Below are 27,486 nucleotides of genomic sequence, written 5' to 3'. Positions count from 1 at the left end.
TAATCATCGGCTGGGGTCCAGCTTCCTTTTTTTTCCCACCATACCGATCCACCCCTCAACCATCCGCTGTGGACCTGCACCTCCCATCCACCAGTATCACCCCTCACCTAACCATCGGCTGGGGTCCTTCTCCTCCAAGCCGACCAGTGCCACCCCTCATCTATCCATCAGCTGGGGTCCTGCTTCCTTTCTTCCTCCGTGCCGCCATACAGTCATCCACGCAGCTGTAATTGTGCCTTGACTTTAGCAATGGGAAACATAACTTTAACCATACTGACACTGTCTCTATCTGGCCTATCTGCCACTCTCTGTCTCTCTTTCTCTTTCTCTTTCCCAGTTCCTATCTTCCTTTGATTTCTTTTCCACCCTACCGGTCAAGGCGGATGGTCGCCCAAAAGAGTCTGGGTCCTGCCTGGAGTTTCTTCCTCATCGAGGGAGTTTCTCCCCGCCACTGTCGCTTATGCTTGGTCTGGAGGGTTCAGTTGGGTTTCTCTGAAATTCTCTGTTTTGAAATGTCTGTTGCCATGATTAAGTGCTATATAAATAAAACTTGATTGAAGAATCCTCTGCCGAATACCTGGGATCACTAAAGCCCCCCACAATGAGGCATGAGAACTGCATGCCTCACCTTGTGCCTTTTCCCAGCGGTTCTAGGACCACTCAAACAAGAAAGAAAGAAAGATCTTTATTTGTCATTATACAGATGGTACTACGAAATTGGAAGGTCAGATGGAGACATTACACACATGCAGTTGTTGACAAGAAAACACTGTTCTCTATGAACTCTTAGTTCATAGAGAAAAAGTGTTTGACCATTTTTATAGCAACGTATAGAGAGACAGCATTACGGTCTCACTGTATAACATACCAGCACAGCTAGTCGAGCCATTGCACAATTCATGGTGGTGCTCGGCTGGCTGGTGCCTCTCTGAGGTCTCTTCTCAGTATTTCAGAGGTAAATGTGAAAATTCAGCCATTTTGAGTAAAAATAATGTACAATTGGTGACGTTAAATGTAAAATATCTATTACACATCACTGGATAAATATTTATTTTTTACATTTTACATTTTTTTCTTTTATGATGACCGCACGCCACTGCTCAAGCGTGATTTCTGGAATATTTTTTTTTAATCTGTCAATATTTATAGTAAGGCCAATCCAGAGGCTCCAGTGACAAGTGAACAACTCTGTCAAAGCCCAAGCATCTGAAGAAGTAGATCAAATGTTCAAGTAGATCAAGTTATCAAATGGATTGTGCTTCAGATATTTTACAGTTCTGGGTACAATTTATCCTATTTAACTATGAAGCAGCTACAAGAGAATGACAGGAAAGGTGTCATTACAATTTATAATTGATTGATAAAGCAAAATACAGGGATTATCCATAAAATATTATTTCTACTGAAAAAAAAGCAATAACATTGACCACTTCTGAAATACTCTTCACACACCTCAACTGTTTAAAACCCAGAATCCAAATCTGTTTGGTGTTCGTACGAAGCTATAAGTCATCCTGTACATCACGGATGAGGCTGACATCTGCAGCCCAACTCTAAGCAGTACAACTGCAGAGATCAACCAATCAATTATTGAGAAGTCCTGTACAACCAATAGGTTATTGTCATGTGAACAAAGTTTTAACCTAGCCTAGCAATGTGTTTAGCATTTCTGCAACTACACAATCCTTCTTAATATGTACAGTATATAATCTTAACCTGGAGTGTCCAAACTGGGCCATCTACCTTGACTCATGTTCTGTTTTCAGTTAGAGATTGCTGCCAGTATAAATTGAACTTTTGCCATGTCTTAAAACACCTAGCTTGTGATTAATAGCCCAAGTATGCTGTGGCAAACTATTAGCAACATTTGACTGAAACCTTCCGACTGGCGTAAAGACTAGAATGAAAGGTGAGGCAAATTCTTCGACTTGTTATTCTCTCCCATTGTTGTGAAGCTAAACACACACGTATGAAGGAAAGTGCACACACCACAGAAGTGGCCTATTTACCACACCCATACACAAGACCCATAACCACTAGTGGAACTTTGTGAGAACTTTTAAGCTCTTTATTTCAGACAAAGAAAATCATGTTGGATTGGTGTTGTTGATTGCAGTTTTGGCCGTGCTATTCCGTTTCTACATTGGTTAACTGATCATGTTACATTTATTCAACTTCAGGTCTGCAATAAATTAATCCTGATGTGATGCTGGTGACTTACAATTTGTAAAATAGGGTCTCATGTTAGCATGTAAATTCAAAACTGACAAAATGATAAATTCCTGTTTAACGGGACACATGACACTGGTTATGTTTTAACATATTAATAAACTTAACTAAAGAAAAACTTTGCACATATAATTGACATAGTATACACAAGTAGAGTTTTTCTCTTCTTTGTCACAATTGCGTCAATGTGACTTCATTACAACATCAGATTTTATTGGATGTCAGACAGCTGAAGCTCCAGATAATCTTATCTCCTCTTATCTATGGTCTAAACATTAAGTGAGGTGTTTTTCCTGTTTAACACACTTAGCATGTCAGGCCAACATAACAGATTTCAGAGTCTTTTCCGTCAGTATCAGAATCAGAATCAGAATCAGAATCAGAATCAGAATCAGAATCAGAATCAGAATCAGAATCAGAATCTAAAATTGATTGCTGGAAGAAAACTGTGGTCTGCCAGTAAACCAAGCAGGACAGGAAGGGCTTGTCCAATTGCATCACTGACAGCTTATTCCCCACTTATTGGTGTACCGCCCTCCCACAGCCTTTCTTGTAGTACCGTACATGTCATTTTTAAAATATTCATTAGCACAGGTTTTTTCTTTGACAAAATGTTGGATACTTTAGAGGCTCATTCTGTAATATTCATTTAAATTATCCACTTCATTTCTGTCTATCTGTTTTCATATCTGCTGTGCTCCCACTCAACGATTAGAATTTGCAGCCTAATTAGATTTTTTTCTATAACTCATATTAAGGGTCACTGACTGCTTGATAGTTGATGTTAGCACATGGAACATCAGCTAACTCTTTGAACTATAGCCAAAGATTCAAAGTAAAGAACTAAAGGTTTATTTATCTTTGAAATCATAACAAGTGTAGCTAACTAGTAAATGTTAACGCCTGGGTTCACTTTCCTGTGATAATATGGTTTCTTAGCTATGAGGCATGCTACCTTTCCAAAAGACATTTCATGCATATTAGATACATACACAATACTGCTATTTTTCAGGAAGAAACATGCAAAATGGAACATGCATCCAGTGGCAAACTTCAAAAGTAAGGATAGTTTATTTGTCAAATTGGGAACACAAACCTAACTAAACTGAACAAAGAGATATAGTCATCATTGTCTGCACCACATTATGCTTGTTTTTAGGAATCTAAGAAGACACCACATTTATAAATGGATTTAAACAATAATGACAAATGTAATTTACTTAATGTTGTAGTTTTTTAGCATGGAAGCAGCAGAAGTTAACACAAAATTGTGTTTTCAAAATTCATATCAAGGGCAATCACTCATATAAAGCAGCTCTTTCAGCATTAATTTTTATATTCAGTCTACTACAATGTTTCATAAAAATGCCCACAAAATTGCATTTGCCTTCCTTTAACAACTGTGGAGAAAATATAGAAATGTGAAATTACTATATTGCTACATGACAAACCCATTTTATGATTGATATTGGGTATGAATGCATTCAGAATATATGTCTTATATTTTCCATTCATTTGGAGGCTACATTTGATGTCATTGTTCTGAACTATTTGGAGGTCGATATGGTCAATGATCCTGGTAGCATCTTGCACAAAGATCTGTTTTGAAGTGATGTAGACCCATTCCCCTCTGCCCATGGTGTATTAGGGCACAAAAATGCTCACACTTTCATGTGAACATTTTTGTTCACATGAATGTTCACACTTTCATGTGAACAAAAATGTTCACATGAAAGTGGAAATATTTCATGTGAACATGAAGGGGAATCATCAACGCAGTGGATGATTACAGTGGATTGGTTGTGACTTTTGAAGAAGTAGAGCAGTGTAAGAAAAACCAAATGAAGATGTAGTCCACTGATTCAGCCAAACAATAAATGACTGACTTTCGGTCTATGTCCAAAATGAGCTAAATCTACTTTCAAATTGAACTGAATCAAGCACAAATTACAGGACATGATAAGACATGGCCTCTTGAAATTTTTTTACCAAGGTCAGAAGGCTTCAGTTGCTCATCAGTGGACATCCCTGGAGGGCTGTCTTGAACTAGGTGTGCAACCAGCTATCTTGTGTTCGGACTGAAAGTACAGTAGTACTCTACTGCAATCTGAAATGTTGCCCTGCTTTTAACCCACCCTTGCAGCACATGCTACTTGACAGGTCAAGGAAACTGATTATCTGTAAATTAAATGTTGATTTTAGGACAAAAGAAGTGGTTGCAAAAAATAGTTGCCTTATCTATATATGGTTAGCAGTTTTTAAGTATGCTTCTTTGTGCTTTTTATTGTTTAATCATGCAAAACCAAATTAACTGAATTACAATTAAGTTCAGAGTGAGGGGCCAATCCATTATTCTTAAAAAATAGTTTATGATGGTAGTGCTGAATAAGCTGGAATTACACACAGTATTTAACATTATTTTTAAGGAAATTAATTCCCGACATCATAATGTAGAAAATATCAGTTAATAGTACGATATGATATGGTGATGTGTTTTGTGTGTTACTTATAATAAATTGCCTAACCAGAAACATTTAAGTTGTGTTTGTATCTGTAATTTAATGGGAAGACCATGTATTTAAGACTGAAGAACTGTTTTATTATCTTTCATGTTGACTATTTATAACTTACACTGGTCAATTTTTTGAGGCCCTAGTTCTTTCTGAATTAGAGCATCTCATAGTACATAAAATACTTCAGACGACAGCAGCAGCTTTAATTTTCTTTGACATTTTAATTAAATCAATGGCCTCAATTTGAATTTTAGAGATTAAAATACATATTTATTGGAGGTTAGTATGTACTAAGCATAGCATGGGAACACAGAATTGTAATAACATTGATCTGCCATGTTATTACATTGAAAAATGAATGAAATGCAGCTGAATGAAATGCAGTCATTCAACTCCATTTCATTCATTTTTTTAAAAGCAGATATGACTGCTTAAGGGAAAAGGGAAAATTATTAGTTTTGAAATTACGGCCATTTTTAATAATAGAAAAATATTTTTGTGACTAACTGAAATGCTGCTATTGATTATCATATCATCCTTGTGATAGGAGCGCGTTTTCAGGTCATGACAATTAGTCGCATTACTTTGTATTAGCAGACCTAAGTAAAGAAATATCAAGTTTTTATGTAATTTAAAACTTTTGAAACATTTTTGTGGAGGCACTTCAGTTTTTGTTGTGTAATCACGTTAATATTCACATGGCAACGTTTTCTTGTGCTAAACGGAAATGTTTATTCATATTTAGAATTTTGCTGTGCCTTTAAATGTAGCCTTATTTATTTGTTTATTAGCGGAACACCCGGTGCATGACAGTGTCGGGAACGCGCCCAGCTCTTCTCCAGTGAACGCGCACGACGTCGCGTTCCCGTCTCCCTGCTGTTGGTGGAGATTCAGACATGGCTGCTCTGAGTAAAATAACACACAACTGCTATGAGATCGGTCATACGTGGAACCCGTCGTGTGTTCAGTCTGCGGTGGACATAACCAAGGGAGCTCTGGAGGTCTCCTTTAAAATATATGTCCCTCTTTATCTGGTAAGTTTTGTGTTTTGATCTCCATTGTTTTGACTTGCTGACTCTGAAGCTAAAGTTAGCTAGCTGCCCAGATAATGCTAACTACTTCCACTGAAAAAGAATAACGACTGCAGTAAACATTAAGTAGCTGGCGTTAAGTTCAAGAACGTGTGTGAGAGGCAAGCACGGTAGCATGTTTTACCTTTACCTTTGAAAACACATGACAGACCCAACCAGCCTCACAGTTAGCTGAAAACACCTCGTGGCAAGTTACTCAAACTTGCATGCTTGTATGAGACTCGTTCAACCAGTTGTCTATCTCCCGACAGGGTGTGTGTTAAAACATGTTTTTTTGTACAGTGTTAGCTATATGACTTTAATGGTTTCTGGTAAAACGGAATAAGAAAATCACCAGCAAATTACTGACAGTCAGTTTCTATGTTTTGCAGATTGCAGCTGTCTTAAGAAGAAGAAAGAAAGAGTACTATTTAAAAAAGCTCCTCCCTGAGATCCTGTGGTCTACCTCCTTCCTCACTGCCAATGGAGGACTGTATATTGTTTTCTTCTGCCTTCTCAGGTTAGTTGGGTTCTCACAGATGTAAATGACACAACTCAGCTGACAGTATGATTTGGAGATTATCTAGGGCTGCAAAGTAAAGTTGGAAACTAAGGTATACAGTAATAGCTCACATTATTTTTACGACCTCGAACACAAAAAGCTACCTCTGATGACTACTGCAGTCTAATAAGTTCCATTCTCCGAATGGCAATTGTCATAACAGCACACAGCAAATCACATGATGTTAAAACAGAGGCCAACATACTTTTTGATAGTGGAGTTCCAAAGGTTGTTTTACAATAAAGTGTAAATTTACAAAGGATTGCCCAGGAATGTAAAAACACCAAACGGTGAAAAAAAACCAACTTTAATTATAGGAAACTTTTGGGAGGATTCCACTCCTGGTCTGCTGGGTTTGGCTCGGCATTACCTGCTTCTTATATCGCCATCCTTGTGGAACGTAAGAGCAGGTGAGCTTCCTGTCTCTTTATTTCACTCTGTTTCACTTTTTTCATAAGTTGTGAAAAAATTTTGCTTCACAATGAAGTTACTTTACTTTTTTTTTATTTTATAAAATTGAGTATGTATTTTTAAAAAATCCATCATGCTTATTGGGGATTTATGTATCCATTTTTTTCCCCACCAGGAGAGGACTGTTGACAATATACATGGCAAATCTCGTAAGAGCTGGTCTTTTCATTAAAATTATATTTTTATGTGTAATGCTGTATATGTAATTGTTTATCCATCTATTACTTAAAAATATAACACTCTAATCTTGTTGTCAGGCCACTGAGACTTTGTTCCGCATGGCAGTAACACGAGGCATCATCACACCCATCGAACATGGCGAGGTAGGATGAAAGGATGAGATAAAGGTGAATAATGGAACCCTAAAGAAGGAGTACTTGATTTCCGAAGGCCCCGTCTATCCTCTGGGCCTCTTTGGTCTCATTTGGCTGTCTGTTATTACCACAGCTGACCCAAATACTCAACAAGCCATATATTGTTGTCACAGTAATTAAGGTCTAAGTCTGTATTTGAATGCGCCACTAATTTATGAGGAGTGAAATAAATTATAAGTTGCGGTGAAAAAGAGACCAAAGATTATTGATAATTGAGAAATAACTCTGTGGAAATGAACTATCGGTAGTCTTGGTGTCAAGCACTTACACACAGCAAGCGCTATTGGAATAAGTGTAATGTGTCTGCATTTTCACCAACCCCTCCACCCAAATGAAGGATTGCATTTATTTATAGACGTGAACTCAAATTTCAATCCAATGCACTGGTTCCCAGAAGTTAAATGTCTTAAGTGACACAGATCAAACTTGCTATGTCATTTTTGTTTGTCTTCATAAACACAAAGTGTATTTTACTCACAAATGAGAGTTTCCTTTAACAGTGTCGTCAAACAATCAGTGACTCAGCTGTAAGAAATGTAAACTGTTTCATCCTCACAATAACTCCACAGTTATAAACATTCATAGATCATAGAAGCGAAACCAACACCTGTAGTCCTCTGAAAGACTCCTAAATTAAATAATTTTTTTTATTTTTACTGTGATGGACTTCAGGGTTTATCAAGAGAGCTGCTTTTTGACAGGCAGTTTCACCTTATGAACCTGGACTACAATACTAAACCTTAGATCTTGACCAATCTTTTCAGGGTATTTGGAGATGAAGTAATCCATGAATTTTTTGCTGCTCTGCCTGAATGCACACATTGTCTTTCTAGATGGGAAGAAGATTTACCTTCTGTCACCCATCTGGAACCCATCTGCTTTTAATTAGAATTTACATTTTGAATCCCCACCACAAGTATCTCTTGTATCTCTCTTTCCTATTAGGTTCTCCTGTTCTGCTTCACCGCATCACTGTACATGTTCTTCTTCAGGTCAGGAGCATAAGCAGATTCCTAAAGTCAAATTTGAAGTGTTTGTCAGCTGGTTATTCTGAATGATGTTATACTTAAAATTAATAAGTGAAATAATTCAAGTTTGATGGAAATGTAATGTTTCATGCTGCAGGAGTAAGGATGGTCTCAAAGGCTTTGCATTTTCCGCATTAAAGTAAGTTGTCCCTGCTCCCACTGAGACTTTTAGACTTTCGATTTAAATAACTAAAGCTCACAGATGGTGTGTGCGTTCTTTGTTTCAGGTTCATCATTGGGAAGGAAGAGATTCCCTCTCAGGCTCTCATGGAGGAACCTAGCTGCACAAGGTCTCATGAGAGGACAGTAGCTTTGAAAGAGACAGAGGAGTCACGGATGTCAGCGCAAAGGCCCGGCTCCTGGAGGAAGACTCTGTTAGCCTACATCAGGGAATTGCTTGAATCATTGTGAGTTGATACTCTCTTTAAACACAACCGTGTTGTTTGCACAGAGTGCCTTGTGTTGACTTCTTCTATTTTTGTTATTCAGATGCAAAAAGGGTCCAAGACACAGATGTTGTAGACATTACCAAGACAACTGCATTTCCTACAGCATTAAAGTGAGGCCTAAGCGCTTATGCTCAAATTTTATACTATTTAATAAGAATGATGCAATATTTCATAGTTATCTTTTTTTGTGTTTTGTTTAGGGTTTTGTCAGGATGTTCAGCATCGGCTACCTGATTCAGTGTTGTCTTAAAGTGCCCTCAGCATTTCGACAGATGTTCTCTAAACCTTCACGGCTCCCTTCCCTCTTCTACAACAAAGAGAATTTCCAGCTCGGAGCCTTCCTAGGGTCCTTCGTCAGTATCTACAAGGTATGTTTAAGATTTTCTGTTTTTGCCATTCAAAATGTGTGTTGCTGTATAATTATTGTTTCTGATACTCATTCTTGCTTTTAGATCAGCAAAAATAATGATAAATAATTGCCTTAAAGTAAGTAAATACATACATTCATGGACTATAAAAACAATAAGTCTGTAGTGTATAGCTCTATTTTCCATCTCCTTAAAGATGCGTTTGATACGTCGCCTCTGATTTCCTCTTCTGACATTTTTTCGTGTTCACTAGCACTTCACTTGTCTTCTTTCTCCTGGTGTGAGTCTTGTTTAGTTTACAAGTGTTTCTCCTTTCACTCAGGGAACAAGCTGTTTGTTGCGCTGGCTGTGTAACGTTGATGATGAACTCCATGCACTTATTGCAGGTAAGACAAGATCATATAAACTGTCAGATAAAATCCATGTAGAGCAATGGTTTCTTGTTGACTCTAATTTACCCTGTTTGATGGCTGTTTTGTTCCTTTCATTGCTGTCTTAAGGCTTCCTGGCTGGCACTTCCATGTTCTTCTACAAAAGCACGACAATATCCATGTATCTCTTCACAAAGCTGGTGGAGGTAAAAGGCAAAACTTAGTGTGAAAAGAGTATTTTAATTTACTGGTCAATATCAACTAAGAGTAACGTGATGACTAATGTTTTTTTTTTTTTTTAAAGTAGACTGGTTATCATTAACAGCACGTGCAATCTGTCTGTCTTTAGACCATGTACTTCAAGGGCATCGAGGCCGGACGGTTCCCCTATTTTCCTCAAGCTGACACATTTTTATACGCCATCTCCACTGCTATCTGTTTCCAAGCTGTGAGTAACACACACAGATAATAGGAAGGCTACACTGACGATCAAAACTCCAATTCAGCTAACTTTTGTGGAGGTGTGCATCTCATAATTGGTTTATTCCATCGGTTTTTTAGTATTTTATTCACATTTGATTACTCGGATATTGTTTTGGTCACTTTGCTCACCTTGATTTACTAGAGGTTCTGATCCATCCATATCAGAACTGAGTTTGTTTTGTAATGGGGCTCTGTCTTTGACATTTTTTAGTTCTACATCTAATACCGTCTTCATGTCACTTATTATTATAATACCTCCTGTAGTGCTATTACTGCTGTCGTGACTTGTTGTCTGTCACCACACCTTTTGTTGCACTTTTACCCCTTTATAAAGGGTTATAATTAATCAAACTGAACTGAATGAAGCTTAGTACACATTTCTAAAGAAAAAAATCAAATTTATGATGCCTTTCTTTTAAACAGGCTGTGATGGAAGTGCAGAACCTCAGGCCTGCATACTGGAAGTTCCTACTGCGTTTAACAAAGGGCAGGTATGAAGATACGGTTGTCATGCTTATCTGTTGATTGTGTATTTGGACAGAGATCATTTTGTGTCTCCTCTTCAAGGTTTGCTCTGATGAACAGACATGTGCTAGATGTGTTCGGGACCAACGCGTCCAGGGACTTTAAAGGCTTTGTGCCTAAACTGGACCCTCGTTTTACCACGATGCTTCCACCAGGAGCCGATTTCCACCTCGGATGACTTGGGATTTGACTCTCTGAGGGGTATTAAGGTTACATCAGCAGGAAATGGACAGTTTTCGCTGTTGCTTCCAAGTAACTTTTCAAAGATTTGCATCAGCTCAGAAGTGGTAATGTCATGTTATGAGATGGAATATGTTTTGGAGGGTGTAAAAGCAAAGATCCAGAGAAGGGTGTTATGAGTGTCAAATAAGCTCATTAACTAATGCTTATGGGAAAAGGTTAACAGGTAAAATAAATTGCTATTTTTTTTCACTCTTTTGCTCAAATTTCACTGAACAGAGCTCCTGTTATCATTTTTATTTTTAATCATTTTTCAAGTTACCTGTTGGTTTGTCCTGACTACACTCAGATTATCTCACTGTAGCTTGATCTTTCCTGTCAGAAAGAAAAGCTCATTTTTCATGTCAGTTCATTCAGTCTTTTTGGAGCAAATGCAGTGATACTTGTTAATAAGTTGTTAAACTCCCAGTTTATTGACACAAGTAATATATAATCATGTCTCCTTACCAAATATTTTATTCCTTTTTTTGTTTTTTTATCATGTAGCCTTAATGTGATCTTGGCATCAATTGTCAGTTTTACTTTAATGGGACCATAATTTTATAAATACATGTAAGCCATAATAAATATGATTTATTACTGGGCAATGAGAGCATAAACCTATTAGGAAACTTGACAAAGAATTTAGAGTAATTTTCTCAGACTTTTCTAAACATCGGGGGGGAAAAACTTGCTGCTGGCAATGAAGAAGGTTTATTTCATGTCAGACCCAGAGGGTACATCCACATTTATACCATCTATAATTTACACTTTGCAAAAAAAAAAAAAAAAGAGTAATGTAGCTGACCACTTGTAATGTTAATTAAAAGGACAGCGGTACGTTTGAGTGTTTGGGAAGATGTTGAAATTCAGACAAATTATTTTAGTAGCAAATAAATTTACGGGACTATTATTTAAAATCTAATAAAAAAATATTTCTGCCACATGATGGCAAATAAAAAAAATTGCTGGCTAGTAAGCTGTTTTGAGATTTCAAATGTTGAATTGCACACAAAGCAAAGTTATTGGGTGAACAAAAACCTAATCCATTTACAAGACTGGATATCTTTAAAATATTCTTTCACAATTTTCAGATTGTTAGTGATCATATTCCTGCCATACCTAAACTTAACAGATTGGTGTTCTTTAAGTGTATTAAACTGAATGTTTTATGAGAAAAATGTAGTCATATATTACACGCCAATACCTGAAGTCTCTTCTACCTCTGGTTTTTAGTTAGTTGCATATGTTCTTTGTATCTAATGGAGGACCTGAATGTCAAAAAAGGTTACAACAGAAAATGTCTCTGACTTTACAAATGCATTATATGAAAGTTGTTTTTTTTTAAACAATCCTCTAATACAATATACAGGATCAAATGGCAAGGGAGACATTATCTACTGACCCAAGTAATCATTCTGAAAGTCAAAGTTCTGAACTAGAGAATGTTGCTTATATAAAATTCTTCAAGGAACTACTGCAGTCAGCCTTGTGCACCCATTAAGATTCATTCCCCAGAGGCCAGACAGTTCAGATTAAATATGACTGTCTCAGATGAGCTTCAGAAGCGGTGTTTGCTCTTGCATTTTAATCAGTACTTACTGTTGGTTGCAAGGTGAACCCTTTTGCACATTGATTGGAACACTGTTTACTGAATAAGTTTGTGTCACATTGCTTGCCTCGATCTAACAGGATTCAGTTTGCGAATAAAATACACACAGCTCAATCTGCCTTTGTGATATTTTGTTTGCTGAAAGATTAGAATGTCTGCAGAATTATCTAATTATGCTTTTGAAATAGATGGATTTTCATAAAATTTCTATTGTGCTGAGATGACTCCTGAATGAGCTGATGATAATTTTTACTACAAAGTTCAAGACACATGACCTCCTCTTGTAGCTTCATTAAACCAGTATTTCCACTTTTGTACAATATATTTGATGGATAAATATGTATTGACAAATGTAAGACAGCGATAGTTGTCCGTTACTTTTAGGCCAAAATGAAGCCCACCTTTATATCACAACATTTCCAGTATTTACTGGACTGTTGCTCTTGAATGTTAATGGAGGGCAGTGAACAGTTCACAATGCTTTCAGTTTACTCCAAAAGAGCAGCAGAAGAAGACAAACCTCATGAGACTTTGTGTAACTGTGCCATGTGCATATATTACACGCGTTATACTTCCGGTTTTGTTTGCTCCTTCAAAGTAAAAGTGGATATGGAAACGTCTCACTACAATTCTAAACAAACTGAAATGCTATCAAGGAGTTGTCATCCAGTATTGAATTTTGGTGCATAAGATGTTTCATTTGTTGACGAAAAGCTCTAGAGAAGAGTCGTGGCTGACTGGGTTGATCTTCAACATGCGTGAAGCGTGTGAGCAACAAAATGATCTTTGATCGTCTGTTCCCGTTAAATATGGACAAAATACAGGAAGTTGTGTTGAAAACGTTGTAGAAACTGTACATAAGATAATCACCATACTTATTATGGCGGTTTATAAAGGCAATAACCTCTAGTTGTACATTCTCAATCACGTTCAATATTCAAATCCGTGAGGATGACGCTTATAACGAAAGATGTGGACGGAAATGTGTTTGTTCTACACAACACAAACTTGACATTACACGACTACACGAGTTCTACTATGACGAGATTATAACCCGCCCTACTGTCTTTCATTGACTTACTCTTAATATTTTAACTAACTCTAACCAATCATTCTCTCTTTTGGCCGAACGTATCCGCCCTAGCGAACTGCCGGTAGCCAATCAGGTTCGTTTTGCCGTCAACATAGTAGGAGTCGACGTTAAGCACCGAGTACAGTAGTTTGGGTCCGTATGATGAAAGAAAAATACTTTATAGTAGCAATTGAAGGGATATTATAATTTAAAGATTAATGCGTATCCATGGGGGGCAAGAATAAACAGCGAACTAAAGGAAATGTTCGGGTAAGTACCAATGTTTATTAGAATTACGTTACAGTGTGTAGGTCGGAGTGATAGCAGGGTAAGCTAATGTTGTGCTTCGTGTGTTTTCTCACAGCCATGTCTCAATTACTGTCATTACTATTACAATAATTATAATTTCGTCTGCCTAATATGGTTATTTTATTTAAAAAATCACTCAATTTCTTCGTCTACCAGCCGTCCAGTAGCGGCCGAGCTGCTGAGACACTGACCCGGGACGGGGGTGTTATTCCTGGGTTTGTGGGCTTCGACACTTCGGTCAATTTCGAGCAGAGCTACGTCCCGGCTGTCCACGGCGTGGAGGAGATCGATAACCTGGTAGATGCTGATTTCCGCCTGGTGCTCAGGAAACTGTCCAAGAGGGATGTTGTCACCAGACTGAAGGTGAGTTTAAGCCCCATCTTAAACTTATTTTCCATGCTCAAGGCATTAAAAACGCACCACTCATTTGTTGGGACACATTTGAGGAAGCCCCTTTGTTTATTTTACAATTGGGTCGACATCTGTTAGAGTTACAGATTAATCGTTGTTACCTTGTTTCATCAAGCTTATGAGGTCTTGTTTCTGAAAACACATTTTTTAAAGAAAGATCCACAATGTCAAACGTCAAAAAAAAATCCCTGACAAAGAAATTGTGGACTATTATCTAAAACACTGTTTTCTTCTATTTTGTCTGTTGAAACCTTCTCAGTGGTTCAGTTATGTGTCTTGACGCTACGTTTTGTTCTCAGGCTGTGCAGGATTTTGGGTCCATGTGCCAGGAGCGGGATGCTGAAGAGGTTAAAGGGGTCCTGCCTTACTGGCCCAGGATTTACTGCAAGATATCAGTGGTGAGCTGGTCACTCACCAATGAGTACAATTTTGTTAAAAAAATGCAGATTACCAGAATGTTAAGATGTGTACGTGCAAAGATTTGAAGTGTGGCCACATCAAGAGAATTTTATCTTCATTTTTATGCCTATCAGGACCATGATCGCCGCATCAGGGAGGCAACCCAGCAAGCCTTCGAGCAGTTGGTGCTGAAGGTGGGTCGCAGCTTGGCCCCCTTTCTAAAGAGCCTGATGGGCCACTGGATTCTGTCCCAGTGTGACACGTACACCCCTTCAGCCTCTGCAGCATGTCAGGCCTTCAGGGCTGCCTTCTCAGCCACCAAACAGCCTGAGGCTGTCAGCTTCTGCAAAGATGAGATCCTTAACGTGAGTAGTTGTGATATCATTAGTTAAAGAAAGACAATTAAGAGGAAATTGAATGAGTTGAAAGTATAACTTCCAATTTTTGTGTTACAGGTACTACAAGATATTTTGTTAAAGGAAACTGCTGACACACTGAGTGATCCACAGTAAGTTAGAAGCTAAGCTCATCATAACGACTGTGTCCATACCTCTCACTGTGTAGACACAGTGATAATGTATTTTGTCAAAGCCACTTGTTCTATCTGTTCTCCAGAAGTGTGACAGAAGAGGAGAGAGAATCCAAATATGTGCGCATGCTGACCAGCTCACTGCTGGGGGTGAAGAGACTGCTGTCCCTCCTGCTCCAGATTGACAGAACGGCCCTGGAGCAAAGACTCGCACATCTTGTCAACTCTGGGAAGTTCTGGAAATACAGCAGACACAAAACACCACAGGTATTTTCACAGATTACAGCTAGCTCTTCCTGCGACAGTCATTAGCACGGGCACGCGTGTGCTTCTTGAACTGGTTTACATGGTTTATGGACATGTTGCAGTTTCCTTCACCTAAAAGGAAGCACTATTTGTCCACTTGGTTATTATTTATTTGTTACTAAATCCTGAGTGAATACTACTTCATTTGAATATATTTTTGCATATAATCTGGTGCAGTGAAGCTTGATTAAATATTTTTTGTTACATTTGTTGGTTGAGGCGCTGTGGTCATTTATATCGTATTACATTCATATGTAAAAGAAGCATTATGGGTAGAAGCTTCCAATCTAGCTGCACGTACAGATTAGGTTGATATCTTTTTATAGCAGCGCTCACCTCCCCTTGTCCTGCTGGAGTCCTGTGCTGTTTTTGCTTAGAATAAAGTGTGTAACTGTGGCTGACATCTGTTGACGTTTTCCCTTTTTAATCTGTATTCAATAATCTGTTTATCTGTTATGAAGAAGTTTTTTCCTGTATTACACCTCAGGTGCGAGGTGCGTTTTTTGAGATGGTGTGTGCTCTGTGTGAGTTCACTCCCAGTCTGGTTGAGGCTGAAGCAGCCCGACTCTGTCCAGCCGTTCTCCTCAGTGCTGATGACACGGATCCCGCCGTGCTGCCTGCTGTGTGGGAAGCGGTCCTCCACGTTGTGTCAACAATCCCGGTAAGCTTGTATTTACAGGAAGACAACACAAATACAGTATTTATGGTATTATCTCTTCAGATGTCTGTGTTATTATAGTAGATTTAATAAGTAGTGCAAGATAGAATTGTATCTGCGAGTACTGGTTGAGTCATAAATATGTAGATTCTATTCTTGATAAACCATGTTTTTGTCTTGCTGGTTTATAGTAAAACTAGATCTAATTCTTTTTTTTCCTGTTGCTATTTCAGGGCTGCTGGGCACATGTGAATGCTAAGAAAGGATTCTTACCAAAACTTTGGGGTCTTTTGAAGGAGGGTGGTAAAGGCATGGCTAAAGCCCTCCACCCCAGTTTGATGCCGCTTCTCAGCAAACTGCCCCAAGAGGTTACTGAGCCAACTTTGGAGTTCTACACCATCTTCTTCACTTCGTTTGTACAAGGGTGATTTGTTTGTGTGTCTGAGTGTATCCATGCTTGGGCTGAATGATAATTTGATAAAGTCTAACTATGCTGTAACATTTAATGAAGCACAAAACAAGATGCAGTCAGGATCAAAAATTTTTAGTAAAATGCACATGAAAACAAGGATTAATGAATGAGAATGGTTTGTATCAAATGGGTCAGGCCAGATAAAATGGTTATATTCTGGTTGTAATGAAACTGGAATGCACAGTAAAAGATAGAAGTGTTTCACAACAGATGAGCTGCAACATGATTATTTGACGTGGTTTTGCATGAAGGTTTTGTTTTGTTGTCTCAATGTGTCATCTAATGTGTTTTTGTGTCAGTCTCTCCAGCGAGCGTGCAGCAACAAGTCTGTCAGAAAGTGCAGTTATAGTGACTTCAGTTGTTGAGTGCTTGAGATACTGCATAATGTGCCATATTCAGCAGGAGGAGGATCACAAACAGATACGGAACATGCTTATTTCACAGCAGGTGGGGCTTTTTCTGAAAGCTTAAATGTTTTGAGTCCCTACCTTTTTTACAGAATTTTGTTTGTTGTCTTATAGCTCCTACCTCTCCTGGAAAAGGCCATCAGTAATTCCTCCTTACAGAACGGTCCTCTTTTCCCTCTGGTCACCGACATGCTTGTGTCCTGGGAGAAGAAGGCAGGTTTATACGGTGACGCTGAAACGAATGACAGCAAGGACATCTTTCAAGGCCTTCTAGCAGCTTTCTGGGAGGAACTTGGTGTTATGTTTGTGCGTTATGTTGACAGTGAGGAAGCAGATGCACAGGCTTTGGAAGGCATAGCCACCTTGTTGCAGGTGAGATTCGTTTTGGTTCAGACACAATCCCCTCTGAAATGTCAATGTTGACACCAAGGATACAGCAGATCAGCGTGTTAAAAAGAATTAAAATTCAGGCTGGTGAATCACCAGATGTCTCCATGTATTTGTTTTTATTTGCTTGTTTTTCTCCAGGTGATGCGCTACCCCAAGAAAGCAAAAAGAAAGCACACCCTGAAGAAGAAATCTGTCAAGATTTGTTTCTCTAAGCCAGAGGACAATGAGAAAACTGGAGTTGAGGGTAATGCTGTCGAGAAGCCTGTGCAGACTGTTCCGGAGCTCCTGACTGAGGAGGCATCTGGATCCCCACAGACCCAGCATTTTGAGGATGTTGTGTGCCAGCTGGCCCAGCTGTGCATGGTGCATGTGAATGAGACGAAGTCTGAGAAACATCTTGTTTTCCTCTCCCTTCTCCTGCAGTCGTTCCACACACCCAAGGTCTTCACAGTAAGTCATATTTGATGATTCGTGGTTAAAGGGTATTTCATTACGGGTTGTTTTTGTGTTTTCAAGGAGGTTCTACTCAGTAAGTTTGGAGGATTTAAAGAATACATGATTTGTCTTCTCTGTGACAGTATGCACAGTCGAAAGGGAGAAATTTAGTCTAAAAACTTTTCGCACACAAAAGCGGGACCCTTTCAGAGTGAATTTCAGGTCTCAGATTTATAGCATCTCTCACAATTCCTTGATGTGACTGAATGTAACTCTTCCTACATTGTGTTTTTAGACATTGGTTGAATGGGATACTAAAGTAAAGGATGACGAGCAGCAGAGTGAAGTGATAATGAAGAACCCAGCGGTGCGGTTCCTGCTGGAGCAGGTGGTGGTGTGGTTGGCGGAAAAAAGGCGCAGCGACACTGAGCATCTTGTGGAAATGGTTTTCAGTTCGCTCTGTTGCTGCAGCGGGCAGGAGACCACACGCATCCTCAATCACATCGCCACGGTAACACAAGATTTTGTAACATGATCTGATGTCACTTCAATGCTCATTTGTTGTGTTTATGCTGACCTTCATGTGCTTCATTCGTTTTTTCTAGATGGATTTACACTGTGGGGTTATCCTGCAAATTGTACAGCGGGTATGTGTTATTCTATTTAACGGTTTACTCTGTTTTTTACATTGTTTTATCTACCTATATAATTGCATTTACGATGTTGTCAATGTGCTGCTGCTCTCTGGATCTTTTCAGGCGTGTGCAGGTCCTGATTTCCTGAGGATCTGCGGTGATTGGCTGAAAGGTTCTGTTCTGGGAGAGCAACTCCTGGCATTGACTGAGGAGCTGTGTGAGATGGGATGTCTCCCTTCTAGTTCTGTGTCTCCTACAAGCAAACATGGTTGGACACTTATCAGCCTGGTCCTCTCTCAGCATCACAACCATGGTGAGCACAGAAACACACCAATGAAAATGTACTTTTCTTTTGTCAAGAAAAGTACGTTTTATGGTTAGTAATATATCCTTTTCATCTTCTTTTTGATTTTTTTTTCATGCGCAGAACCTCTGATTGGACCTGTCTATATGGAAAAGATCTTAGAGAAGCTCCACACCACTCTTTCTGAGACCAAATGTCTGTCGGAAGCAGGCAACATAGAGCCACTCATCTCCTTCATTTGTGATGTGGCCTCCACATTCTTCTCCTCTGTACAAGACTGCCTTCTGCTCCTCTCTGCTGAGGAACTCCTGTTCACTGTTTTCCAGCTCATGGCCCATGACCAAACAAACAACCTCCTGTCTGGTAAAGTAACTGCGCTGTCAACAAACATACTGTATGTATTTGTCAGAGCAGCTCAATGATTGCTTTATGTTGACATAAGACTCATTTTTAGGTAAACTAAGGAAAGTGTGTGTTGCTGGTGTCCAGAGTTTGGTCCACCACTCTGATTATGAGATCAACGAAGGTGGATTCCTTCATTCTGCAGCTGCGTGGTCAAAAAAACAACTACTGTCTGTCTTACAGGACATTAAAAGGTAAGAAAACCTTCCTCTGACAAGTGATTATTCTTCATCCAGCTTTCTAACTGCAACCACATCTTAAGATGTGCTTCTTCGTGTTATATTTTAGTTTAAAGGTTCTAGTTTTGGCTGTTCAGACCATAGTGGAGACCATCGTCTCAGTCTGCAGTGCAAACTCCCGTTTGCTCGTCCAGTTCTTCATCCAGTTGATGCCCAGTGAGACAGAATGGACACAAATCAGGCAAGCCTTACCTCCTCAGGTGAGACATTCTCTCTATTAAAATTACTCAAACCAAATAACTAATTCAAACACTATTAAACTACAATGCTGAGAAAAATGCTGCAAAAGGATTTTGCCTTTTTCAGAACCTAAAAGCATGACATTGACGCTTTAACATTTCTCCTTTTTTTCCTTTTATTTGCAGTGGGTCAAAACCCCATTACTATCCAGTCGCCATCGTGGATTTTGTGAAAATCCTTCCATTGATATGTGGAAGTTTAGGTTGTCAAGCAAGCTGCCTGCCCACCTTTGTGCCTGTGCCCTCTTGGGGAAGATGATGCATCTTGTGGCACCCTCACCTTTTGAAGAAAAGGACGCAGAATGTTTGTCTCACAAGCTAAACCTGAAAACTACAGGTACGCACAAAACATTTTTATGTAACTTTGTTTTTTTCTACTTGTTTTCGTGTCACTGCATAATGCTCTTTAGTGTGTTTCATAAATGTCTGCTCTCTTTTTGTAGTTTCAGAGCTGTTGTTTGCACTGCAGTGGTGTAAGGAGATGGAGTACAGCCCTTCTGTAGTGGCTGCCTATCGCAGCCTACTGAGCGACTGGGGGCTGTTAGAAGGACTCCAGAGCCTGGTTCCAATGAAAGATCTGCTGAAGACGCTCTACTCAAGGTGACCTGAACAAGTTGGTTTCAGGCAAATCATTAAAGGATTTCTTACATAAGCAGCATCCAGTCTTCCTTGTACTGGGAGACATGGCTGCTTTTAATTTGTCTCTTCATTATTAGACAGTAAAACCCGCCCACTTCAAAGTCAACGCCAGTGTTTTTTTGGTTTTTTTTTCAAACAACATCTAATAGGTGTTCCTTTCTTGCTCTGTAGATCACTGATGGATGGAGGTCTATGGTCAGTGACGCTAGAAAACTGTATCCACACCAACAACTTAGCAGTGTCTTGTACAGCAGTGAGGAAGCTTTACTGCAGTACGGACAGGTTAGACATTTGGTTATACTTTTAGAAATCAAGTGTGCACTTTTGCTACCATGTATAACTTACTGAAAGATGTGTGTTTTGTCAGTTTCTTCCCATTGTCTCGAAGTAAACTGAGTACGCTGCAGGCGCTCTGCCCCAGCATGACCAGCAAAGACAGAGACACCCTCGTGGCGCAAACTACATCTGGAATACTTAACGGGCAAGACAAAGATGGCAAGAAAATACACACAAACACTAATAGCCATTCTAAAATATATATTTGGACATTTTATGTTGAACCAAACAAACTCTGGGCTGTATTTCACAGAAGTGTTTGGGTGCCTGGCTGGACTGCTCTGCTGTCTCAGATCAAATACCCCGGTGGATGAGGAGATTCTTCAGGCTGTCCTGGCTACTGTAATGGAATGGAGGAACAGCAAGGAGGACTGGTTCCTTTTTGGCTGGTAATGTAATCACAAAATCATCTAGTTACTGAATTTTTTTATGTTGTCACTGAAATGTATTTATTTATCTTTATATTTCAGCGACTTCTCTAAAGCAACTACAGATCAGCTGATCCATACTGTGGAGATGATGCGTTTCCTGTCCTGGCTGGTGGCTCACTGTCCAACGGTTCTCGGTAGCAGTCAGTGGGACTTCTTGCTCTGCTCTATGTTGTCATGGTTGGAGGTGAGATCGAGTTACTTGTGTTGTTTTATGACTCTGCGATTAAAAGCCAGGATCATGCCTCCTATATCTGTTAGAGATGTACAGTAGTTTCCAAGAGAGGAAGCACAATGGATGCTTCCTCTCAAGGGACATGGACTCTTGAACTCTGATATCATGAATTGTCCCTCTGCTCAAAAAAAACCCACCCCAGCATGTTTAACTTAAAAGATGATTCCCATGTGTTTGTTCACAGGCTGCCTGCGATAATGTGAGCAGTTTATGGAACCCATGGGTGCAGCTGTTTGTGTGCGAGGACACTGCATTGATTGTGAAGTTGAACCACTTCTTTGAATCGTCTTTGCCTGAAAATCTGGAGAAGATGCCGCCAGCCTTGCCCGGTGAATGGAGAGACTTCTTTGTAGAAGGAATCTACAGCCTGATGTTGCCTCTACCTATCACCATCACAGGTGTGTGTGTGTGTGTGCTGAGATAAAAATACAAGTGTTTTTTTTTTTGTTTACACACTGCACAAGTGCTGGATGTGACTGCTTTTGTAACTTACAACCATTATTTCTCTGTGTTACCGAAATACAGATGCCTTTCCTGACCCGGATGACCCTGCTTTCCCTTCGGCGGTCCTTAAGTCGGTTGGCGTAGCTTTGACATATGTTCCTGCAAACCAGTTGAAAGAAAACTCACTGCCACCACGATTCATAGCGGACCAAAACACAAACCTGCCTGAGCCGCTCCAGACGCTCCTCAACACCTTCTGTCCTCTGCTGCTGTTTAAGGCCAGGCCTCTGCAGATCGCCGTTTACCACTTCTTAGAAAAGTAAGAGTTTGCTCGGCAGCGTCTGTAACTTATTTTAAAGACCCAACAGGAGATTGGGCACAATCACCTCAAATTAATATATTTGTTTTGTCAACGCAGGGTCATGCCTCAGCTGCCTGAGTGTGATGGAGAAGGAGACAATAGCAAGTCTGACGATGATGGCGATGAGCCATGTCTGTAAGTTGTGGGAGTGTGGGGACATGAACTCTAACTAAAACAGACAAAAAAAATCTTGCCCTGATTGGTATGTCTGGGTATCTTCAAATGATTCTTAGAGATCATTTATATTTGTTTCCAGCTCTCCTCCAGCGTCTCTAATGACCATCCTGTCAACCTGTGAGGAGCTGTGTGATAGCGTCCTGGCAGGTGTTCAAGTAGGAGAGTTTGCAGTGGTTCAGCCTCTCAGTATGGAGTACTCCTGCATCCTGGGTTATTTACTGGCATGGAAACTGCTCCTCACTTTCTTCAAGTCCTCCCCTTCCCACGTGAGTGCCTGCCACGCATCATTGAGAACAACTTGTCTATATGGTGATAAGCAGTGTCACATGTCTGAATCTCCTCCTCATTTATGTACAGCTGCGAGCCCACTATGCCCAGTACTTGAAGAAAAGCTGCTCTCTTAATAACCTCCTCCGTCACCTCTTCAAACTGATGCCTGAGAACCCCATCTACCCAGGCCAGGGATCGGAGATGAAGGAGACCAAAACCTTCTTCACAGAGAGCTTGTCTTTGGCTGTTGACAGTAAGTAGCACCAACAGGCCTACACGACTTCTTAACGCAGCCTGTGAAGTGTAAATAAGCTTAGATGTCCCCTTCTGGGTTTCATCCCTGTAGAGCATGAGGGCATTGAGTATGAGCTCCATCACCTGGCCTGCAGCGTGTACTACAGCACCGTGCAGGACCTGCCTGCCATGGTGAGGCTGTGGTGGAACAGCCAGGAGAAGAGAGTGAGCTCAGCTGTGGAGAAGTTCACCACGAAATACATCAGTCCTGTTCTGTCTGCGCAGGAGATCTCCTCTGTCCACTCAAGCACTCAGTTGTTCGAGAATATGACCGTGAGTTAGCCGATACTCTCAATGAATGATTCTACAACGGCGTCACATATATAACAACCAAAAAGGAGATTGTAAAGCACATGTATGATTAAATGAAAGATCGCCGATGGCAGTCAGCATATTTAGTTGTTTTATCGCGTTACTCCAGGTGAAGGCCCGGTCAGCAGCGCGAGAGGTAATTGCTACCTACTCTGTGGATGACATCTTTATCGAGTTGGTGATTCAGCTACCGCAGAACTATCCCTTGGGCTCTATCGCTGTGGAGAGTGGGAGGCGTGTGGGTGTTGCTGTGCAGCAGTGGAGGAACTGGATGTTGCAGCTCAGCACGTACCTCACACATCAGGTAGGAACTCTAGGATACCAACCCGGGAGGCCAGTGTTTCAAAGCTTTAATCTCGATCGATATCTTTTAGTCATGATGGAATTACAGTATAGACCAAATGGATCACCCAGACATGGTTCACAAAGAAAAAAGAGAGTGAGACTAACCAGAATGTCATGTTGTGTGCTTGTGTTCAGAATGGTAGTATAATGGAGGGCCTGGCCCTGTGGAAGAACAACGTGGACAAGCGTTTTGAAGGCATAGAGGACTGCATGATCTGCTACTCTGTAATCCACGGCTCCAACTATTCCCTGCCCAAGAAGGGTTGCCGGACCTGCAAGAAAAAATTCCACTCAGCGTGTTTGGTGAGTGGAATCATGTAACACCAGTTAGTGGGAACTCTAAGCCTCGTCTGTGGGTGTCAAAAAACGATTTCCGTTGATAACCTTTTTAGCTTTCTTTTGATCCGACTGAGAACGGCTGCCCCGGCAGCAAACTGGAGCTTGAGTAATTGGTACAATGATGTTTCATTCGGGTTTTTACTGTGGCCTAATTGAAGCCATAATTCATAAATCCACGACCCAGCATTGGTTGTGTCACCATTAGTGTTTCATGCTGTTAATGCATGAAAATAGTATAGTTTAAAGTGAGCTTTACTTTTTGAAGTTGTTCCATTGCTCTATATTTATACTGCTGTACTTTTTCTCTTACTTCTACAGTACAGGTGGTTCACTTCCAGCAACAAGTCCACCTGTCCGCTCTGCAGAGAATCCTTCTTCTAACTCTCAGACTGTGGCTCAAAAGGCTGACGGGTAGAATTTACTTGATCAAATTAGGGGATCAAATACTTTCTCAGATGCCTTCTTCAAATCAAACAGAATTCAGCATTGTTGATCACAATGTGCAACATCAGTTCTTTCCTATTGATGAATGTCTATTGATAATTGTATTTTTATTTTTTTGGTGGACTTTTTTTCTTTTGAGAGTTAAAAATGTATTGAAAAATCTAAATGACAATGAAGTCAAAACAAAGCTGTCCAGATATTTAAAATATGCACCTGTGAAAGTGAGTAAAAATTATTATATTACAATTTCCTATTTCCTAATATTTAGGGGTGGAGAGATTATGTCTGATTCATGACATGCTTTACATTACTTTGTCTTTTTAATTTTTAAATGCCGGTGCTCTTAAGTCATTAAAGCTGACATGTCTTCCTCTGTGCCTGCATAAAAGCATGTAAATTAATGTACAGTATAAACTAATGCATGTGGTCCTTTTAATTCAGAGTTTAAAACACACAATCTCGTGTCAAATATACAGCCAAGTTCAATACAGAAAAGATGATGCATCATTGGACTGTGTCCTCAAACTTATGTGCTTTTCATGGTGTCAAATCAATTTTGAGCATTTATCTGTACTTATGTAATCACTAGGGCAACTAATACTGAAACTTTATAGGTGGGTGTAGAACCATGGTTGTCTCATTATGGCACTGATAAACACTGATATGTAAAAACACTGCATGGCAACAAAAGGCAAAAGCTAATCTGCTATCTTTACAGTAATGTTCTGGTTCCCACCAGCCAGAGTGCAGAATGAAGCACACTGAATACCTTGTCCAAATGCACCGCAATACAAATGCAGAAATATTAAAACAACTACAACATCTGGCACAAAGACTGTTCATGCATATTTAAATTTTGTATTAATGTGAGGATGTACTACCGCACTCAATTTTTATTTTATTTTTTTTACATCTGCCTCATTATTCGGCTTGTATGAAGATGTTAAAATCACAAATGAATCCAGCGCTGTGCTAAAGAAGAACAAAAATGCTCTGTGAAGTTATATAACAGATTATCAAATGCAGCCTTTAGGACGTCATCACTTTGTCTTAGATAAGTTAATGAGCTTCACTGAATGTTTGCTGAGCCTCCAATCACAGTTCCCTTATATTTCTACATAAGTATTACTGTAAGCTTAAGTGTGCTAGTTGCTAAGAAAAGATTATAACTATCCTCAGCCTGTGACTGCTGGTCCACTCTCCCACGCTCATTTATCTTGGGTCCACCTCCTCCTCATGTTGAATAATTTATCTGTTTAATGGAGGAGTGTGCTCATCACAATTGTTCCTATGGAATTAATTATGACAGATTAAGCGTGATCAATGAATTAATCCTTATCATTTGATCCGTGGTTTATGCGTGCGTGGAGGCAAGTGCGCATTTGTAATTCATTATTGCAGTCAGATCTGATCAATACATACAGCCTGCATCCATCATCATTTGCCCTTGACCTTTTTTAATAGCCATTGATCTGTTTGCCAGGAATAAATATTTATGTTCAAATCCCCTCTCAGGAGTTTTGAGACACACATGCACACACTCGGACAGCATCAAATCTTATTGGTAATTATCTGCTTGATTAAGCAGTGGTGCAGATGTGATGAACCACAGTATGGTCTTACACAGAGTGTGTGGATCCACACCAGGAGATGGCAGCATGAGCCCAAGACGCAGCTGCTGGGAACAACGCTCCTATTTGAGATGATCTGCACAGTAACGTGAATGAAAAGACATTACTGATGTAGGCTATCTGGGGAGGTCAAATTATCCATTATGTCAGGATTTTATTGTTAAATTTTCTGTCTCATTTAGTTTTCACACAAATAGAAAAAAAAAAGGATGATTATAAAAGGGGGTTAGAAAGGGCTCCCATAGGGATAATTAATTTGCTATCTTTAATTACTGAAATGTATTTAATGAATAAATACAGATACAATGATGAACACGGTCGGATTTAACGGATATAATTTCCTATCATACTTGACTGTAAGGATAGGGTGCCAGTCGACATGAAAATCAGAGACCTCGCCCATTTTGAAAATCTATGAAAATAGATAATCAAAGTAGATAGTCTTCTAAATATTTTGTTTGCTGCTTTTCATTATAAGAATCTGGTATTTCTGAACAAAACCAAAGCTTCATAAAAGAAAAAGCATGTTTCACAGATTCAGTGTTGATCAGGTCATTTCCTCTTTGTGTTCAAAGACAAGAGCGCGGATCAGATTCTGCACTTTTCTCCTGAACGCTGAGAGCCTTTGAGATGTCATCCATCCATTAACCGACCTACATTGACCTACTTGCATGAAACTGCTCTCCTGGTAAGATCTAATTATCAGCCAACCTGTCTGCAACAAACGTCAGTTCATTGGCCTTTGAACCTGATTGGTGGAGGCCTGGTTCGTCCATAATTAGCCAGGCCCGCATAGCTCTCATTTAGCTCTCCCTGACCCATTTATAACCATATTAACATTCAAACCATTTGTTAGAGGCCGGTCTTATCCAAGTCAGACCAATCCACAACACCGCAGGCAACCACTCGGCTCTGTAAAATGCTTTTGAATTATTCTGTGTGTGAGTGTTTTGTGTATGACTGATGATATTAGTTCTATTGAAATAAAGCCCACATAGTTGCGTCTTTGAAGCGTGTCCCCCCCCCCCCTGTATCACTGTGTGCTGTGTTCCTCATCGTATAGCATACCTTCTGAAATTGCCATCGGCACACAGTCAACCTCTGAATTTGTTGGATGTAAACCTGGGAATTTATCAGATTCATTTATCTAAACATGCCAAAGACCTAACATTTGCTCTTTTCATATTATGAACATAATAAATATGATTATTGATCTCAATCTACTGGCTTCTACAAACACATTTGCATTAATCATTATGACTGGGAAAGGCTGCTTGGTCTCCCACAGTTTAAATCTAACATTATTACTCTGTCATCACATGCAGACCTTTCATGTTTTTCTATTACAACTGCCATGTAATAGTGGCATTGGAGCACACCAAAGACCAGATGGCTGAGGGCGGCGTTTCCAAAAGACCCTGGTGGAACTGCAGCGGGTAAATTGAAAAAGAAAATTCTATATTTGTAGACAATAACAACGAAAAAGAGAAATTGAGTAATGAATAGAATAAAAATAGAACAGAATGAATGTGGTATTGATCTGACAGAAAGTGTTGTAGCAGTCAAAAGGAGAATTGTAGGTCTTGTCAGTTTAATTTAGAAATGGTTAAGGAAGTCTTGTGTGAATATTCTATTTGTGTATTTTATCAGAATAAGTGCAGAGGAGCTAAATCTTCCCATTACTTCAACCAAATCCTCAACACATTTTAAAAGGGCATTTTAAGCCCAATTGATCTGACTCTTTCCAAAT

At 39.6% G+C, this 27,486-nt stretch overlaps 2 protein-coding genes across 3 annotated transcripts; both read left to right on the top strand.

Annotated features, from left to right (window-relative positions):
* Positions 1-5,623: 5,623 nt before the first annotated feature.
* tmem135 (transmembrane protein 135) lies at positions 5,624-12,433 on the top strand. Of its 2 annotated transcripts, XM_068331122.1 has the most exons (15): positions 5,624-5,776; positions 6,205-6,332; positions 6,692-6,784; positions 6,961-6,994; positions 7,103-7,168; positions 8,165-8,211; positions 8,345-8,386; positions 8,475-8,654; positions 8,737-8,806; positions 8,897-9,064; positions 9,387-9,450; positions 9,565-9,641; positions 9,785-9,883; positions 10,342-10,409; positions 10,486-12,433. In XM_068331122.1, the coding sequence occupies exons 1-15, from the start codon at positions 5,639-5,641 to the stop codon at positions 10,619-10,621; spliced, it is 1,410 nt and encodes a 469-aa protein (XP_068187223.1). In that variant the 5' UTR covers positions 5,624-5,638; the 3' UTR covers positions 10,622-12,433. The 2 variants fall into 2 exon arrangements, with proteins under 2 accessions (XP_068187223.1, XP_068187224.1); XM_068331123.1 differs by lacking the exon at positions 6,692-6,784.
* Positions 12,434-13,478: 1,045 nt separating this feature from the next.
* Positions 13,479-25,531, top strand: ltn1 (listerin E3 ubiquitin protein ligase 1). The gene is made up of 32 exons (XM_068332040.1): positions 13,479-13,616; positions 13,812-14,018; positions 14,366-14,464; positions 14,600-14,830; positions 14,921-14,973; positions 15,081-15,261; positions 15,788-15,961; positions 16,192-16,382; positions 16,730-16,877; positions 16,952-17,209; positions 17,366-17,677; positions 17,958-18,173; positions 18,268-18,309; positions 18,421-18,610; positions 18,725-18,964; positions 19,056-19,197; positions 19,292-19,442; positions 19,608-19,818; positions 19,925-20,081; positions 20,292-20,402; positions 20,488-20,615; positions 20,710-20,845; positions 20,927-21,071; positions 21,304-21,517; positions 21,645-21,882; positions 21,982-22,059; positions 22,181-22,367; positions 22,459-22,624; positions 22,718-22,938; positions 23,087-23,281; positions 23,458-23,625; positions 23,980-25,531. The coding sequence occupies exons 1-32, from the start codon at positions 13,575-13,577 to the stop codon at positions 24,040-24,042; spliced, it is 5,295 nt and encodes a 1,764-aa protein (XP_068188141.1). The 5' UTR covers positions 13,479-13,574; the 3' UTR covers positions 24,043-25,531.
* Positions 25,532-27,486: the final 1,955 nt, after the last annotated feature.

Source organism: Antennarius striatus, chromosome 13, assembly GCF_040054535.1.
Source record: "Antennarius striatus isolate MH-2024 chromosome 13, ASM4005453v1, whole genome shotgun sequence".
Taxonomy (NCBI): Eukaryota; Metazoa; Chordata; class Actinopteri; order Lophiiformes; family Antennariidae; genus Antennarius; species Antennarius striatus.
This window is presented reverse-complemented; position numbering and strand designations above follow the sequence as displayed.

What these genes read in the sequence shown, in the direction of transcription:
- tmem135 (XM_068331122.1), top strand. Translation starts at nt 5,639, where the DNA reads ATGGCTGCTCTGAGTAAAATAACACACAACTGCTATGAGATCGGTCAT. An exon ending in TTTGCATTTTCCGCATTAAA is followed by an intron (nt 8,387 to 8,474) that starts GTAAGTTGTCCC and finishes TCTTTGTTTCAG; the next exon opens with GTTCATCATTGGGAAGGAAG. An exon ending in AGGGAATTGCTTGAATCATT is followed by an intron (nt 8,655 to 8,736) that starts GTGAGTTGATAC and finishes TTTGTTATTCAG; the next exon opens with ATGCAAAAAGGGTCCAAGAC.
- ltn1 (XM_068332040.1), top strand. Translation starts at nt 13,575, where the DNA reads ATGGGGGGCAAGAATAAACAGCGAACTAAAGGAAATGTTCGG. An exon ending in TCCTCAATCACATCGCCACG is followed by an intron (nt 18,174 to 18,267) that starts GTAACACAAGAT and finishes CGTTTTTTCTAG; the next exon opens with ATGGATTTACACTGTGGGGT. An exon ending in GGCAAGCCTTACCTCCTCAG is followed by an intron (nt 19,443 to 19,607) that starts GTGAGACATTCT and finishes TTTTATTTGCAG; the next exon opens with TGGGTCAAAACCCCATTACT.